This window comes from Trifolium pratense, linkage group LG1 (assembly GCF_020283565.1).
Source record: "Trifolium pratense cultivar HEN17-A07 linkage group LG1, ARS_RC_1.1, whole genome shotgun sequence".
NCBI classification, from domain to species: domain Eukaryota; kingdom Viridiplantae; phylum Streptophyta; class Magnoliopsida; order Fabales; family Fabaceae; genus Trifolium; species Trifolium pratense.
The window spans coordinates 14,716,835-14,734,575 of NC_060059.1; the positions used below are offsets into that span (position 1 = coordinate 14,716,835).

At 32.0% G+C, this 17,741-nt stretch overlaps 3 protein-coding genes across 4 annotated transcripts; 2 read left to right on the top strand and 1 right to left on the bottom strand.

Annotated features, from left to right (window-relative positions):
* Nucleotides 1–2,577: 2,577 nt before the first annotated feature.
* Nucleotides 2,578–4,847, bottom strand: LOC123903164 (protein LIGHT-DEPENDENT SHORT HYPOCOTYLS 4-like). The gene is made up of 2 exons (XM_045953079.1): nt 3,706–4,847; nt 2,578–2,985 (listed from the first exon to the last, which is right to left on the bottom strand). The coding sequence occupies exon 1, from the start codon at nt 4,276–4,278 to the stop codon at nt 3,709–3,711; it is 570 nt and encodes a 189-aa protein (XP_045809035.1). The 5' UTR covers nt 4,279–4,847; the 3' UTR covers nt 2,578–2,985; nt 3,706–3,708.
* A 3,022-nt stretch (nt 4,848–7,869) lies between these two features.
* Nucleotides 7,870–12,054, top strand: LOC123903165 (RNA-binding protein 42). Of its 2 annotated transcripts, none has more exons than XM_045953080.1 (6): nt 7,870–8,312; nt 8,424–8,601; nt 8,800–8,897; nt 10,117–10,213; nt 11,543–11,628; nt 11,717–12,054. In XM_045953080.1, the coding sequence occupies exons 1-6, from the start codon at nt 8,100–8,102 to the stop codon at nt 11,768–11,770; spliced, it is 726 nt and encodes a 241-aa protein (XP_045809036.1). In that variant the 5' UTR covers nt 7,870–8,099; the 3' UTR covers nt 11,771–12,054. The 2 variants fall into 2 exon arrangements, 1 of the variants encoding a protein (XP_045809036.1); XR_006807847.1 differs by lacking the exon at nt 11,717–12,054 and adding an exon at nt 8,983–9,029 and having other exon boundaries at nt 7,893–8,312; nt 11,543–11,627.
* A 2,013-nt stretch (nt 12,055–14,067) lies between these two features.
* LOC123903166 (pentatricopeptide repeat-containing protein At1g08610) lies at nt 14,068–17,502 on the top strand. Its single transcript, XM_045953082.1, has 3 exons — nt 14,068–14,252; nt 15,127–17,000; nt 17,142–17,502. Exon 2 carries the CDS (start codon nt 15,164–15,166, stop codon nt 16,943–16,945), a length of 1,782 nt encoding a protein of 593 aa, XP_045809038.1. The 5' UTR covers nt 14,068–14,252; nt 15,127–15,163; the 3' UTR covers nt 16,946–17,000; nt 17,142–17,502.
* The last annotated feature ends 239 nt before the right edge of the window (nt 17,503–17,741 follow it).

Below are 17,741 nucleotides of genomic sequence, written 5' to 3' on the forward strand. Positions count from 1 at the left end.
GATGGCCTAAAAAAAAGTTTGAGTTTATATCTTAGAAGTTTATATGACCAAAAAAAAAAGTTTGGTAAATATTTTTCAAAAAGAGTTTATAGTTTATTTTTTAAATGCTATTTTAATAAATAACTTATCATCTTTTCTTTTAATTTTACTCCGACAATCTTACTTGAAAAAAATTAAATATTAAAATTAAACATATTTTTTTACGTCATTTCGTATTTATAAATTAGTTTAACCGTTAATTTTACCAAACATTACAAATTTAATCAACTAACTTATTTATTATAAATTCATCTACTATAAACTAGCTTATCAACCCTTTCTTTGTTTTTATCAAACAAATCCATAATCCATCATCAGCGCACACTAAAGAAAACCACTTTTTATGCATAATAATTAATGGAGAATGTTAACATGTGCACTATAAGCACAATTATTTTGCAATTCATCTCAACAATCACTTTATCATAGCCTAACGTTGCAATTTGTTTGACACTTTGAAGTAAACCCCAAGCTTCTGCTTCAACTAATGTAAGAACATCATTATGGTAACAAATAAAAGTTACTAGAAATTCACCTTTTTAAAGATACGTAATATTATATTAAAGATACAAATATAAAAATATACTTTTAAAATTTGTAAATTTAATTTTAAAATATTAATTATTTTGTATCTTTATTAAATACAAAATTATAGGCAACACTCGACAATCTATGTTTTGTCTCATTCCTAAAGGGTATACAGCTATTACTGGTAGGCAGTAGTATTTTGCTAGATCATCTTTAACTACTCCCTCCGTTTCATTTTATAAGAGTTTATTTGACTAAATGCATTATTCACATGTCTTGTTTTGATCATATTTTTTAAAAAAATATATAAACGTAAATATTATCATATAAGATCTTGTTTGATTTGTTTCGACGAGTATTTTCAAAATATCAAAATTCTATAATTTTTACCAATACGCAATTAAAGATATTCGTAATCAAAATTATGTATTGATGTGCGTGCAGTGGTCAATTAGTCCTTATATTTTGGGATAGAGGGAGTATAATATTACTGAATTTGATCATTGACATATTACTATATTAGGCTCGTGAGTCTTCTATTTACTTCCTTTCAAATAGATTTATTTGCTTTATCTTATCTATGTAATCATATTATATGCCTACACATATTATAGTTCACCTTAATCAATACTATTTTTAGCTCATCTAAATCCTCAAGTATACTTTCCTAATTAATCAAACTTCTTCATCTCAGCCCGGAATACCCCACAAACATTCCTCTATCAACTGCTTTATTGCTTTATAGCACGGTTGTAAATTGTTAGACCAAGAGAGAGATATTATGAACTATATTATGAAGCAAACTTTCAATATTTGCAAAAAAAGGTGTTACGGACCCGGATAATGTTTAAAAGGGGCGTCCGCCACGACGCCACCTATCAAATATATATAAGACTATTATACTATTTTCTTTTTCACCACCAGTTTAATTTGGTTCGGGAGTCAGTTCTGACATCAAGTGGTTTCAGTCCCTCCCAATCGTAGTTACAAGGATCGAACCACGGTCTTTCCTACCAACCGACAATTGGTTACCCCTTTGTGTATATATACCCCTTCCATTCAAAGAAGAAATTAGAGTCTGCCACCCTCTCCTTCTTGCACCATTCGGTCACTCCTCATAATCTTATCATTTTATTTGAAGTCACTAATTAGTACTCTATCCGGCAATATGTGCCTAAAAAATGACTTTTTAAAAATTCATTAAAAAAGTTACAATAGGAAGTAATAAAGTGAGATAGTAACTAACAAGCAAAGCAAGAAACCACTGACCAGTAAACTAATAGTAAAGTATTAGTAACCAACTTATCATATGGTTAAGTGGGGGATAAAAAAAAATTATCAATTTTCTTGATCCCACTTGTCTAATCACATGAATAATTTTACAATTAAACACAAAATTGTTGAAGTTGTCATATTCAGTCATTTATTTTTTAACAATAAGATATACGAAAAAAATATTTGACTTAGAGCATCTCCAATAAGGATATCTAAGAGAGTTTCATAGACTGATAATACGGTACCTTAACTTTTTTATCATTGGAGTTTCATGACGTGACACAGAGCGTATTAAAATTGATGATACCGGTACCTTAAATAAGGTATCGTATCATCAATTTAATGTTATTATTATTTTTATTTTTTGTATATAAATCCAATTTAACCGCCACCTTCAATGATTTTTTCAGGTTCCGTCCTTGGGTGTTAGTTTTGGTTTAGTGACAATTAACACTGAACTAATTAATAGAGGGGATTATATGGTTCGATCCCGTCCAAATGCAATCATGAGGGGCTGGAACCACTTGATACCAGAACTGACCTCCGAATCAAATTAGCTGCGGATACCGGTGGTGGTGAAAAAAAAAAACCATGAAACTATAATGAATATCAAAATAGGAAAAAGAATCCCACAGACCAGCATCATCTCCCCTTTTACAGTTCCTTAATTTGGATAAGTCATACATACACAACATTGATTAATATATGTTTAATTTAATGGAAGACAAATAAATATCTTGACCAACCACACCCAATTGTATTAATGATCATAATCCCACGAAAAGTTTAATAATTTTCAACTTCAACATATTATAATCTCCTAGATGAGAATAAAATAAAAGTGCATGCTTCACAAATACATTAGATGTTCGTACAAAGATTGATTCAGTAAATTGTACCAGAATTAAATCATAACATTTTCTTCTTCTACTGGTAGTGGTAGTAGTAGTTATTCATTACATGAATCTGAAAGCATAATTGTCCGTAGCTAGTACTACTAGGTACATACTTCAGCTAGCTCAACAATTTCCACCATGGATCTACTTCACCTTAACTCAATAAGTACTCGAGAAAATTGATTCCAAACCCATCTCAACAATAATCTTGATTATCAGCATAGAATACCTCTTAGACACAGAAAACCTAATCAAATTACACAAAACCATAAACATCAACATTCAAAATAAAAAATATAACAAAATATATTTTACGACAATTATATTTTTTTTATTAATCATTTGTTTTATAATTAAGAGAAGCATCATGATAATTCAGAACTCAGTTAAGAAGTAAGTAAAACTTAATCAAAAAATTGTTTTCATAAAAAACCGAATTCGGTTTCTTTCAAAGATACGGCTGAGGGAAATCTCAACAACAATTATATTTGTATGCAGCATATTATCTAACATTCATTCAACACCTAATTTTATTTTTGTCTCTCACCCTATATCACATCATCAATTTATCAAAGTTACCAGATTTGATCTAGTGATGAGGGGTTTGGATCTTCGGTTCTATTGTAAACCAAATATTTTCCTATATTTTAGGATATATACAATGTTAATGGTTTGTGTAGGGACACCCAACAAGTTATATTAAAAAGACTAGGGTTCCGTCTCTCCTACTAACAATTAGTATATGTTTGATATCACGGGTGACTATGTTAGAATCAGAGTGACTCAACATGATTATGCAGAGGTTACTTAGTGTAGTTTTTGAAAAATTATGCTTAATTACCTACAGTCTATCCAATGTGATACCAAAAATAGACTTTATCTCTCTCCCTAACTAGAAAACTAATTGCTGATATTTTTTCTATAAAAAAGAATATATGTGTTTGTGATTGAAGTGATATATACATACCTGTTAACCATCAGTAGTGGGTGCAGTTACCTTAGGCTTAGGCCTCTTTCTTTTCTTTTCATAGCTAACACCTCTAGCTTTAGCTTGATAATCACGAACATCTCTTAAATAAATCCTAACACAACGAGAACCAAAAGGGTTAGTCTCAGGCCTCCCACCGTTCTCTTCGTAAGCAGCACGAAGACGACCGATGAGAGCGTCGAGACTACCCCAAGCTTGTCTAAGAGGACAAGGACAAGGAGCAGGTGGATTAGGAATACCAAAAAAAGGACAAGGATGGTTATGAACTTTAGTTTTCCCAAATTGATCTAAGTAGTTAAGAAACTCAAGAACATGAGAACCACTACATAGTGCTAATGATAGTGGTGGACGATGGTTTCTTAAATACTGACAAAATGTGTTCCAATCTCTTCTCTTTTGGTTTTCATAACGGCTTGAAGATGGTGTTAAACTTCCACTACCACTCCCACTTCCACTTCCACTTCCACTTCCACTTGCACTTCCATTGTTTGTTATTGAAGATCCACTTGTTGGACTCTCTAAGCTTGTGTTTGTTGTTGAAACCAAATCCATGGAGAGAACAAGAACAAGAACAAGATCTTTCTATTTTTGTTGTTATTTTTCTTTTTAATTATTTAAAAAGACTTGTAGGTTTGGATCTGAATATGAAGTTAAGGGGAAGTACTAGGGTTTTGTTTTTTAATATATTAGAAAACAAAAAAGGACAAATATTAATAGGTAGATAATGATGCAGAGAAAGAGATTAAATATGGAAACGTGAGATGTGCAGTGATGTGCAGTGACATGTGTATGTATGTTGAGGATCAGAATTCAAGGGAACTAAACTAATAAACTGAGTGTTTTAGTTTAGTTTTAGTTTTAGTTTTAGTTTAGTTGAGGTTGTTGTGTGTTGAAGTTGTTAAATATGGAATGGAGTTTTTGTTTTTGTTTTTGTTTTTGAGATGGAATGAATGAATGAAGGAATCCTAGTAATTGGTGGAAATGGAATGGAATGAAGATTCCTAGACTGCAGGGTAAAAGGGTGAATGGTGTTTGTTTCCAGAAAAGGGGAAACAAGTGATAGTTCCTTGTTAAATGTGGTGTGAGAATGTGTGTGTGTGTTGAAGAAAGGAAATGACCAAGGGTTAAAGAAGAGGAAAGGAGTTTGCTGTTACAAAAAAGGACAAAGTTTGGCAGTAAGCAGTCATGATTGTGACCAAAGATGACCAGACATTTCAAATTTTGCAATTTCAATTTTCTTACTTCACTCCTCTTTTAGGAGCGTGCATGCACTTCTGCTACCTCTTCCATTCTCTTTTCAACACTAATAATATTCCCTCCGTCTTGGGTGAGATGGATAACTTAATTGGTTAAACTAGTTGAACTAAATGTTAAAGAGTTAGAGGTTCAGAATTTAAGTTCTTCATTGGTATTGATGAAAATATGTATTTGCAGTTGACCGTTCGAATTTCAATGTAAAATAGGGTTATGTTTGAAAAAATATTAATAAATATGTTTAGGGATTTAAAAATAACTTATACTACTTAGAGAAAAACTTTATCTTTAAAAAGGAGGACCGATAAATAATAATTAAGAATGAGCGAACCAATAGTCAATTCGATTTTCAAATGTTTTTTTGTTAGTTAATTTAGTCCATAAAATTACTAACAAAATAGACATTTGAGATATATTTGCAATTTGATACATATAGAAACCAATATGATAACTGGTTACACTTCTAGAAACTAAAATAGTAGTTTCCAATTAAGAATATAAAAGTGTTTCATTTACAAAAGTAAAATACTAGACAAAACTTCTTGCACTCATTTGCGATATTAAAAAAAAGTACTAGACAAAACAACACAAGACATAAAAATATATAATATTTTTAAGAACATCCAAAATGAAGCTCTCCATTTTTGTGTTTTAGACAACTTAAGACAAAAATTTATCTTATAGTTTTGTGATTGTCCCTTGCTCCCAATTTATACTATCTTAGAAACGATTTTCAAATCAAAAAACATAACGCAACTAAATTATCCTATTTAGTATTTACTCCCTTATTTTTTAAGGGAACGAACACATCTTAAAAAAAAAATTTGCAAAGAAAAAAATAGAGCAACATATAATGGTCTCTCTCTATATATAATGCTATTAAGAAAGGCATCCTCCACAAAGAATGTGCATGTTAAATTCATGCTTCCGTTTGAATTAATTTATAGACAGAATCATTTTATTTAAACGATTATAAAAGTAACATATGATAGAAAAACTTGATATTATTTATTAAGTGTAGTTAGAACGTATTTATTATGAACAATTTTTTTTGTCAAATAGCCTAGTGACTAAACTCACATATTTAAATGTGGAGAAATTTGAAAATCGAAGTTCGAAGTTCGAACTCCGGCCACTCCAATAATATCTATGTTGCTTAATCTGGTGTTGAGTGGTTTTTTTCGTTTCCCTTAGCCTACAACTTGGTGGGGGCTTTTGGCTTGATGTGATTTTTTCTCCTTACTTTTGATTTAGCTATGGTGTATGCTTTTAGTCTTGCGGTATATATATGTTTGTCATTAAAAAAAAAAAATCAAACACTCAACCTCTTTATGAATTGTTGTGCAGAATCACTTCATTTCTCTCATTCACTCAATCCTTAGGAGAATTTTTGTATAATTTTTGAGTGAATGAGAGAAATGAAGTGATTTTGTCTACCAATGCAAAAAACTGGGTTATCGTTGCTTTGTGCACACAACCATAAAATAGAAATTCTCGAGGATTGAGATGCTTGTAGACTAACCAACCTTCTAATTATTAATTCTAAGGCTCGCAAGGTTAATGCTAGACACTTGGTAACTACTACATAACTTCATATTATATTTTCAAAAATACATAGAGAGGGTTAATTTTTGAATGTTACAGAAGTGACAACAACAACGATTGCAATACAAGATGGAGCAATGGGGACAACAATGATGACGGAATAGGAAACTTGAGAAAGGTGATTAGTGTTGATTTGAAAGAGATTATTTTTTAATAATTAAATGAAATCATTTTCACATGGAATAATTACGTTGTTAGACAATAATGACAAGCAGTCAAACTAAGGTTCACTCAAATTTTCTATAGCAAAATGAAGGTTGGTCGAATAAAAATAGGCAATTGCAAGACGAGAAAGTTTTTTTTCAAGTCCACAGAGGTTTAAAAGGTCAACTGAAACAACTATCTTTGTAGAGACACATTCTAAGAAAAAGTTGCACATGTGGATAAGGAAAACGGAAAATACCACGAAATGAGTGGAATAAAAACAAGTGAGACGGATTAAAGATCACAAAATTTTAAATATCATTTTTCATATATTCTCAATTTTTAAGGACCAAAATACCTACTTTTACAATTTCTTGGACTAATTAAATTGGTGATGTATTCTCAAAATTATCAAAAGAAAGTTGGGTATGATAAAACAAGGTCTCGGTAGCATTTCCCTTGTTCATTCCCGAAATATAAGAATTAGTTTGACTACTGCACGTATGTCAACACATAATTTTGATCATTAATATATTTAATTGTCTACTAGTAAAAATTATAAAAACTTGATATTTTAAAAATACACTTCAAAACAAATCAAGCAAGATATGCTAATATTTATATCTATATATTATTAAAAAAATATGGTCAAAGTAAGATAAGTGAATAATATCATTTAGTCAATTGAACTCTTATAAAATGGGACGGAGGGAATATAAAAAATAAGCCCATACAAAAAATCTGGAATCAACTGAGGCCGTTTGCTATAGCTTATTTTTTAAAAAAATCATTTTTTTTATAAAAATAATAATCTTTAATTATTTTGCATCTGTTTGTTACAGATTTTTAAAATAATCAGAAGTTAAAAATAATCAGAAAACAGCTAAAAATTGAGAAACTACTAAGAGTAGCTTATAAAATAATAGATTTTTTTTAGAGGAGAGAGAAAAGAAATGTTAAAAAAAAAAGTTATTTGTAATTAAAAAAAGCACTTTTATAAGTTGTATCCAAACAAACTAAAAATTATTTTATTTAAAAATAATAATTTTTATTATAACAAACAAACACAAAATAATAAAATTTAACTTTTCTAAAAATATCTAAAAACTAATATCTAAATTATTTTAGATAAAAATCACTATTTTTTTAATCCATAACAAAAATATTTTCGACCAAAAACCACCAAACGCGATTCTGAGTTTTTTTCTCTTGAAAGAACGCGATTCTGAGTTAACGTGGTTTTCTAGCTGAATGTACCGCTGTTCCAAACAAGCACGAAATTGAAATTCGAAACCCTAAACCAAACGGATTTTCCCAATTCGATCAATCAAACACTGCAATTCCATCGAATTTCGATTCGTTCGAATTCCATGACGACACCACCTTCTTCATCATCTTCTCAATCGCAATTCGTATATTCCAACGCCCCTTACTTCCCCGTTCCCTTCCATCTTCAACAACCCGCAACCACCACTCACTACGCCGCCGCACCGTACGTTGCCACCCCTGCTGTTCAACTTCCTCCGCCACCAGTCGTCGGTCCCGTTCCACCTCCGGCTGCTTACTCCGTTCCGCAATATCAGGTAGCTTCTTTGTTTTTGTTTTTTTTATTAATTGGTATTAATTTTGAATTTAGAGAGAATTTCTTATTAATTTGATTAATTGATTAATCGTGTTGTGTTGTGATTGAACAGGCACAACAGTTATTTGAGAGGGATGCACAGATAATTACGCCGGAGGCTCTTGAGAATGTGAAGGCAGCTATTGCGAGTAGCGACGTTGAGCATAAAGCTGAGACGAAAAAGAAAGCGGTTCCCCGTAAAGCTGCTGGACAATCTTGGGAGGATCCTATACTTGCTGAGTGGCCTGAAGGTATTTTATCATTATGTTTTTGTTATTGCAAGTTAATTTATTCAGTTTTGTTAATTTATGATGGATTCTTTTCTTTAGGAATTGCTCTTATCATTTTTATGCAGAGACTTAGTAGTGTATCATTTTCTTTTTGTAACATTTACACAAGTTAGATAACTATTCATGGATTGATTTATCTTTACTGCTTTGTATAATCAGATGATTATCGACTCTTCTGCGGTGATCTTGGTAATGAAGTCAACGACGATGTTCTTTCAAAAGCATTCACAAGATTCCCTTCTTTTAACATGGCTAGAGTAAGTGGACGTCTTATCTAACTGAAATTCTTTTATTTTTGGTAAATGATTGGGTTAGTTTTAGCATTTTGTATTTCCTCTTCAGATTTTTGTTTGAAGGGACAGAGTTGTTAATGATTTGTGTATCTTAAGGTAGGTCTTGCTTAATAATTTAAATTTTATCAGTCATTTTTACGATTTAATTGATGCACTATTTTGTCATCTCAGGGCGTCCTTCATCATTGCTCATTGTTCACTAATCAAGGGCACTTGAAATTATTAAACGGTGACATAGTTTAATGTGATTGAATTTAAATGCTCAATTTGTTTTAAATCAATGTTGTGTCTATTGTTTACTTTGTTTTGTTATGGGATCTCAAAAGTCAGTTGCAGTTGGATTAACTTTCTGGTGTTGGTTAGCTAGGTATAAATTTACAAGTTTGGATGCAAATTAGGATTTTTCCCCTAAAAAATATTGTAGAATTCATTCAATAATATGACCCTGTTTGAATAAACAGCTTAACTAAGCACTTATAGCATAATCGTTTATCTTATAAGTGCTTATGTATAAACTGTATTTATGTAAGAAAAGACAAAATAAAAGTCAAATTGTTTTCATGTAAGCTATAAGTTGATCTCATAAGCTATCACGGAAAGCTTATGGAAATAGGCTAAAAATAGCTTATGAACTGTCATAAGTTGTTTCCATGAGCTCTCCCAAATAAGCTCATATGGCAACACGGATTCAAATAATGTGCTAGCAAAGAGACTGTTAAGTGTGGCATTGAAATGGTCCCACCTAGAACGAAGGACAGGAGAGACTCAGTTCTTGAGTGTCTACCAGAGATACGGATGCACACAAAATTCATTTGTGATGAGGAAATTGGTTATTATATAACAGTTATTAAAGACTTGAGCTGTACAAGGACCGATTCATTTTTTTTTTTAATCAGCAAATATATTGATATAAACTCTACCATAAGCATAAGACATACTTATAGAGAGAAAATTGTACTAGGAGCTGCAATAAAAGCAGGAAGAGGATGTGTTATTTGAGAGTCAAGATACAGTTAATTTCATATGAAGAACTTGTATTATTAATGGTAGCCTTTCTGATATTTGTAATTTCCATGTTTTGCTTGTTTGCTAACTAACATTGTGTTTATTATTTGCAAATATGTCTGTGATGCATTATTTCTGTGTAATTTGTTGTAATTAAGGTATCTTTGATCTTGTCTAGGTTGTTAGAGATAAGCGGACTGGAAAAACAAAGGGTTATGGATTTATAAGCTTTGCCAACCCTGCTGATCTTGCTGCTGCTCTTAAAGAAATGAATGGTCAGTAATTTACAGACTTCTATGAACATATTTTCTCTCGTTGTGTCGTGTGTTATGCTGCTTTATTTTCTTCTGATGACCCTTTTATGAATATTGCATGCATAGCCTCTATTATAAGTATTATTCTATCATGGCTAAATATATTGTTAGAACTTGTATCTAAATCAACTGTATATATATATATATATATATATATATATATATATATATATATATATATATATATATATATATATACTGAATACGCTAGGATAATATTGATGAACAATAAGGAATACACAAATACTACAGTAGCAGTTCTGTCTGGCCAAAACTGTATAGGGGAGTTTCTGACGGTGCAGTTACATATTTACGGCAGTTACAGAGCTAAACAAATGACAGGAAATTGAGAGCCTGCCCTCTCCCAAACCAACTGGTTCGCACTTAATAAATTCCACACCTATTTAAATTAACAAACTACTATTTATAGTTACACATTTTCTGTCCCACCGGGCCCAATTGTATTAATGGCCTTTCTTCTAGAAATCTAGAATAGGTCTATTGCTAACATATACGTGTTTTGGTTCAATATTTAAATGTAAATTGTGTAATGCGAGATTATATTGACTTTTGAGTTAGGGCTATAGGTTTGCCAAAATCAACAAGGAGCCTGCTCTTTTAAGCATTATTATGTCATGTCTGATATATGTATATAGTTCCATGCAAGAATCAGATATAATGACTTGAATTAGAGTATATAAGTTTGCCAAAATCAACAGCAAGGTTTGGAAGTAAAAAATTAAAATATGAAGTTTGATAATTCTATGCAGACACAATCATACTTGTTTCTTTTATGCATAAAATAAATGGTTTTATGGAATATACAATCCCATAGTTGAATTCTATCAATAAGCCAACGAGAAGCAAAGGTTAATGTTGCTCGAATGATAATACTATGATGATTAGTTACACCAGGCAAGATAGGATTAAGACTGATATTATCACTATCAGCAGAAATGTAACAGCAGTTCCCTTCCCACTTCCCATTGTAGAAAACTGGCTGGCAGAATCTTGTTCTAGGTAGTTTGGACATGTGTGGAGAAGATCCATAGTCCATACAAGCACCACCACCACCGTTAAGAGTCAAATCATTAAGGGAAGTTTTGAGTTATATTATGGCCTATTATTCGTTTGATATTATTCACGAGACATTATGTAGTCATTGATTTAAATAATTGATCTCATCTACTTGGAAGATCCTTTGGGTGTTGTTGTCCTTGTACGTAGAGATGATTGTGGCAAATGTAATAAATAACATACGTTACCCTGCCTTTGATATCTTGGTTTCAGGTAAATATGTTGGAAATCGGCCAATAAAGCTACGCAAGAGTAAGTGGAGGGAGAGAACTGATTTTGACGCACTGGAGAAACAGAAGGTTAGCAATTTACTTTGTCAATGAGCTGAAATTTGTTGATGCATTTTCTTGTATGTCCAACCTGATTCCTTTGTTGTTTGCATTGCAGAACCATATTCAGAAGAAACCGAAAATGTCAAGGAAGGGTATTCTGCACAAGTGAAAATAGGCCACAATCTGTATAAATTGCGTTTTTATCAAATAGAACATTACATTGTTTTCAAATGATCCGTATTATTCATCTGAAATGTTCTAATGTAACAAATTTAAGATTTTCTTTCCCAAGAATATGTTCTATTTAAAAATCTTGTGTGTAAACCTTTCTTTAGGTTATGCCTCAGGCAACTCCATGTATTGAAAGGATATTTGGTAGATACCATACTGGTGAGTTTATTGGTTTGCCTCGCCCTTTTCAATGTCATGCATGAGTACTACTGTATTTCATTACATTTGATCTGAAGCTCAAGATAGATAAAATATTTTTATTTTGTAAAATATGTGTATTTTAATCAAATATAAAAACCAAAGGACCCCTTTCTTTATTATTGATAAGGAAAAACTGAAAAGTCCATGGTACCTTATATTTATTTTGCTGCAAAGGTGCAGAGGAAATAACCATTATCATTTTTAAGAACTCCACAAAAAGCTAAAGTTTCATTAAGGATAACCACACCATATCTGTGTTGAGGCCACCACACCGAATAGTGTCACTCTCTTTCAGGAGGATTGTGTTGCTACTCATCATTACAGAACGTTGGTGGAAGATGTTCATCAGATACATAATATAGTAGTGTGGGTTGTTAGATTAAGGAGTAATTTGTGCATTCAAATCAGTTCTTTATTTTGACCAATAACTTAGCAAAATAACTTTTGAGTATTTATTTGATTAGCAAGATGGAGATAGGTTGATATCTATGCACTTGAATGCGTGTGTTGAAATATTTACTCATTATTAAGTGGAGGTCAATATGTCTATATCTGATGTTCATTGGACAACCCCACTTAGTGATTATTATAAGTTTAGTGTTGATGCAGAGGTCCGACTGAGGAAGGTAAGTGGGGTATTGGTGTTTGTGGTGAGGGATGCTGATGGTGTCGTGGTTGCCGCTAGTTGTTGGTAAATTCTTTCATTACCAGACTCAGAAGTAGCAGAAGTTTTAGCTATGCGGAAGAATTTGAAATTTGCAAAAGATGTGTCTTTTGTGAATCTTATAGCGGAATCAGATGCTTCAAATGTGGTTTTGGCGTTGCATAATCGTCGACAATCTTCCCACTATGTTGGTTCTATTATTGAAGATTGTATTAATTTTAATGTTTACTTTCATAGTTTAAATTTTGTTCATATTAGGCGTGAAGCTAACCATACTGCCTATTATTTAGCTAAACATGTCCTTTACAATTCAGACTACATATGGATTGAATAGACTTTCCGCCTTATATTTATGCAGTCTTGGTTTTTGATTTGTTGCCCGACTTTTATTAATGAAATTATTTTTAACTTAAAAAAAGAAGATATTATTTGATTTTTATGTTTATTGTATTTTATTTTAATTTCTTAAATCACTCTTTAACTTGTGGAGTGCCTTTATGTGCTCCCTCCTATAAAACAAGCATTGTTTTTTCATTAGAATAAACTTACTCTGAAATTATAGAATTATAGAGTATTTTTAACAGAGACAGATTAAGAAATTTGTACACACAAAGTAAAATCTTTAACATGTAAAGTATTCTAATAGGAACATATGTATTAAACATCATTTAGGCTTTGTTTGTGAGATTAAAGTGGAAGATAGAGGAGGGTTTTGAAAGAAGAAACAAGTAGAAGGATTAGAAGAGTTTGGAAGAGGAGAAGTTTGGACTTTGGAGTGTTTTATATTAATTCTTTAAATTTAATTTATGTTGTTAAAATACTCTCTTAAATAATGTGAAAAATTCTCTATTTTTTTCATCTACTTTCTTTTCTCTAAATTCCTCCTACCCATTCCCCTCCAAACTTGCAAACAAGGCTTAGAAGGAAAAAAAAAATGTAACTCTATATCAACATGCATATGATGTTCGCTTAAGTTCCTATGAAATTTTACAACACAGTTTTAATCCTACTAAATTCAAATCTGTTTAGCTATCTTTAAACTTTTAAATTTTTAAATATTTTTTTGCAATACTATTTAGAATAAGTTGTGGAAAAAAATGATTTATTATAATCAAACTTTTGTTTTTGAGAAAAAAAAATTGGAATTTTTCTCTTTCCCGTGTCTTTTTCTCCATCCGAATTTCTATTTTAATCCTTGAATAAAAACTTCGGATGCGTTTTTCAAATAAAGACTTCGTAATGTGTTTCTCAAATTTTTTTAAATTTAAACTAGAAAAAAAACTTCAAAAAATATATTCCGAAATTTTTATTCAAATGCAAAAGAGAAAATTAGGAGGAAAGATTCACGGGAAAGAGAAAAATTCAAAAAAATGGCATTCTAATACCAAAGCCCAATCCATTCCATAAAAAATAAAAAAATAAAAACATAAAAACAAAATGCAGCGGCTACTGCTTCGGAATTGTATCAGAAACAAGCTGAAGTCGCAGTGAACTCAACGCAGCGTGGGAATTGGTCGCCGGCAGCCATAAACAGCGACAAATTCCGTCCGTCCAGGTTTTCCTCTTAAACACAATTTATCTTAAAATGTTTAGCTGATTCTATTCTACTGTTCTGTTCTTATCGTTCCTATTATTTGCATTTTATTGATTGTGACTTGTACTGGTGACTGCTGTAAGCTGTTACATCTTGTCTTAAAATGAAGTGGAAAGCTATCAAGCACGACACCTGTCTGACACGCGTCGGTGTCCGACACTCGTATAACACTCTTTGGATAGCTCAGACATGTGTCCAATAAAAAATCATTTTTTCCTTTGCATCGGTGTCCGACACCGGTAAGAGACTGTGTAGCGGTGTTGGTGTCCTATGTTTTTTATATTAGCCGTGTTTACATGTCTGTGTCGGAGTCCGTGCTTTATAGGTGGAAAGCTTGAATTCGATTTATATTTTCCTGAAGTTTATTCCTTAGGTATCATTACTTTTCATAATATGTGAACTGTGAAGTGTTTTCATTTATTAGATATGAAGGATGGACATTTGGATTAGGCGTGTCCCGGACATTACATTGAATTATAGCATTTTGTCAAACTATTATCAGTGTCGATATGTTAGTGTCTGTGTCGTGTTCAATGTCCGTGTTTGTGCTTCATAGTTAGATATATGGTAAAGATGGAGTATTATTTTAGGTTTCTCCTATTTGTAGGTAATTTATCGTATATTTGTAGCTATTGTGTCAATATAGCTGTTGTGTCGTATATTTGTAGGTTTCTCTTATTTTGAACTTTTGCTACAAACATATACATTGTCTACGCATATTGTGTCAATCTTCCATAGCTGTGTATTAGGCTTAATCAAGCGAGGTATAAATATGTGTGCAGATTAGAAATGTTTTTTCACTTCAGATGCTAAATAATATATCCTATCTTTGCAGCTTGAAAGATTCCAATCAGTATACCACAGCAACAAAGATGAGTTATACAACTTCTTTCCAAAATAAGAGTTTCAATTTTCACTCTTTGAATGATCTGCATGGTCGTAACAATCAAGGGAGTTGTGTTTTTGACGCGAGTTTTAATCATAGTTCAATTAAAAAACTGTCTACATTGCGATTGCGCCAAATTTCTTTCAGTGATTATTTTTCTACAAATAAATGTTGTTCATCTTGGAAAGGATTGCAGTGTAGAAGTTTGTATGCTACCGTTTTAAATGAAAGAGTTGATGAAGTTGACCATGAAGATTTTGGCTTTGAAAGTTACACTGACAAAAGGAGAAAATCTAGTGAACAAGTGAAGTCTTTCAAGTCTCTCAACTCTCCAACTTTGTCATCAGATGGACCATTTGTCAGAAACAGTGAGATGGCCAACAATAAGATTCTCCAAAATCTATGCAATAACGGGAAGTTAACGGATGCAGCAAGAATAATTGATATTATGGCACGTAAAAGTCAAATACCTCATTTCCCTTCTTGCACAAACTTGATTCGAGGTTTAAGCAATATCGGTCGCATAGACAAAGCTTGCCAAATCATGAATATCATGGTTATGTCTGGCGGTGTTCCTGATATAATTACATTCAACATGGTTATCGGAAGCCTTTGTAAAAGAGGTCATTTAAAATCTGCTCTTGAATTGCTTGAAAATATGAGCTTCAGTGGTTGCTTCCCGGATGCAATTACTTATAATACAATAATTCGTTGCATGTTTGATAAAGGAGATTCAAATTTGGCTGTTAGTTTTTGGAAGGATCAATTGAGAAAAGGGTTCCCTCCTTATTTATTTACCTATACATTGCTTATTGATCTGGTTTGCAAACATTGTGGGGCTACTCGAGCGCTTGAAGTATTGGAAGATATGGCGAGGGAAGGTTGCGATCCTAATATCACTATGTACAATTCTCTTGTAAGTTTTAGTTCTAAACAAGGGAAATATAATGATACTGCTTTGATTATATCCAATTTCCTCTCTCGTGGGATGCAACCGAATGTTGCGACATACAATATCCTTATCCACTCTCTTAATCTCCATGGGCATTCAGATGTAGTCAATGATATTTTGAAGATTATGAATGAGACTTCCATATCACCTACAGTTGTTACTTACAATATTCTGTTGAATAGTTCATGTAAATCTGGATTTCTGGATCGTTCCATAAGCTTATACGTCAAAATGGTTTCTGAGAATTGTTCAGCCGACATTATAACTTACAATACTCTTCTAAATGCTTTATGTAAAGAAGGGTTTATTGATGAGAGCATTCAATTACTTCGCTCTTTGTCCGGTACTAATTGTTCGCCTGGAACGGTCACTTATAACATAGTAATTGATGGGTTAGCTAGAATGAGATCTATGAATTCAGCAAAAGAAATGTTCGGCGAAATGGTGAAAAAAGGAATTGATCCTGATGTTGTTACCCACAGTACTTTGATATGGGCTCTTTGCCGGGTATATCGATTTGAAGAAGCAGTGGAGCTATTGAAAGTGGTGTATAGGAAAAGACAAAAGATTAAAAATAATGCTTATGAATGTGTTATCCTAGGATTATGTAAGCAAAAGAAGCTTGATGTTGCAATTCAAGCTCTAGACTTGATGGTAAAAAGTCGATCTCAGCCAAATGAGAAAATATATTATGCTTTAATGAAGACTGTTGCTAATGAAGGTATGGTAAAAGAGGCTAATGATTTGCATCAGAGGTTGATCGAATGGAAGATTCTAAAAGAGGATTCGTTTGATTTAGTTGGAGTTCACACTTAGATTGGCCAAATTCGATACTTTTTATGGCCATGCACAAATTATACATTCCTATCAGGTGATTCTTCTAATCTTTTTTGTTTGATTATAAAGGTTGCTTTTTCACTAATTGTCTCTTTGCTCTTTGAAAACTGAAAGTAGCATTGTAACTTTCATGTTTTAAGGTTGACTGATTTTATTGTGCCTTTGTCAATGTCAGGACTCAGGAAAAGCTAGTTGGATTTCGTGCTCTCCCGAGTATTACAATGTCCAACACCATATGCTGATATAAACTCAGCATTGAGTTAAATTTTGACAGTGGAAGGGGAAGTCGACATACTTGCCTTCATCGCTAGTTAATGTAATGTTCATTTAATCTTCACATTTTGCAGATTTTAGGATAACTTCGTTCTTTGTTGACGTTTTGGTTGTGCTTTAAGCTTGTTTTGGTGGCTGTAAGTTCATCTATATTGACTTCATAGTGTATTTACATAGTATGTTTTAAGATTCAAGTTCATGCCATTTTTATTTTGTTGTAGCTACTTTTATAATTATTCTAATTCTAATAATTTCTAATAAAATATATCTTTTATAATTTGTCAGATTTTACTTACTTCACGGCCGAATTCTAAATTACCGAAGCTTTTTCTTCTGAGAACCGGAGAGTTAACACAAAAAAAATTACATTTTTCTTTTTTGCGAGTTTTCAATGCTACTTTTATAAAGAACGGTTGCATAGAAATAAAAAGTTGTTTTCTATCTTGTAATAATCAACTAACCTTTAGATCTAATATGAAATGTTGAGTTGCTTAAAATTTGC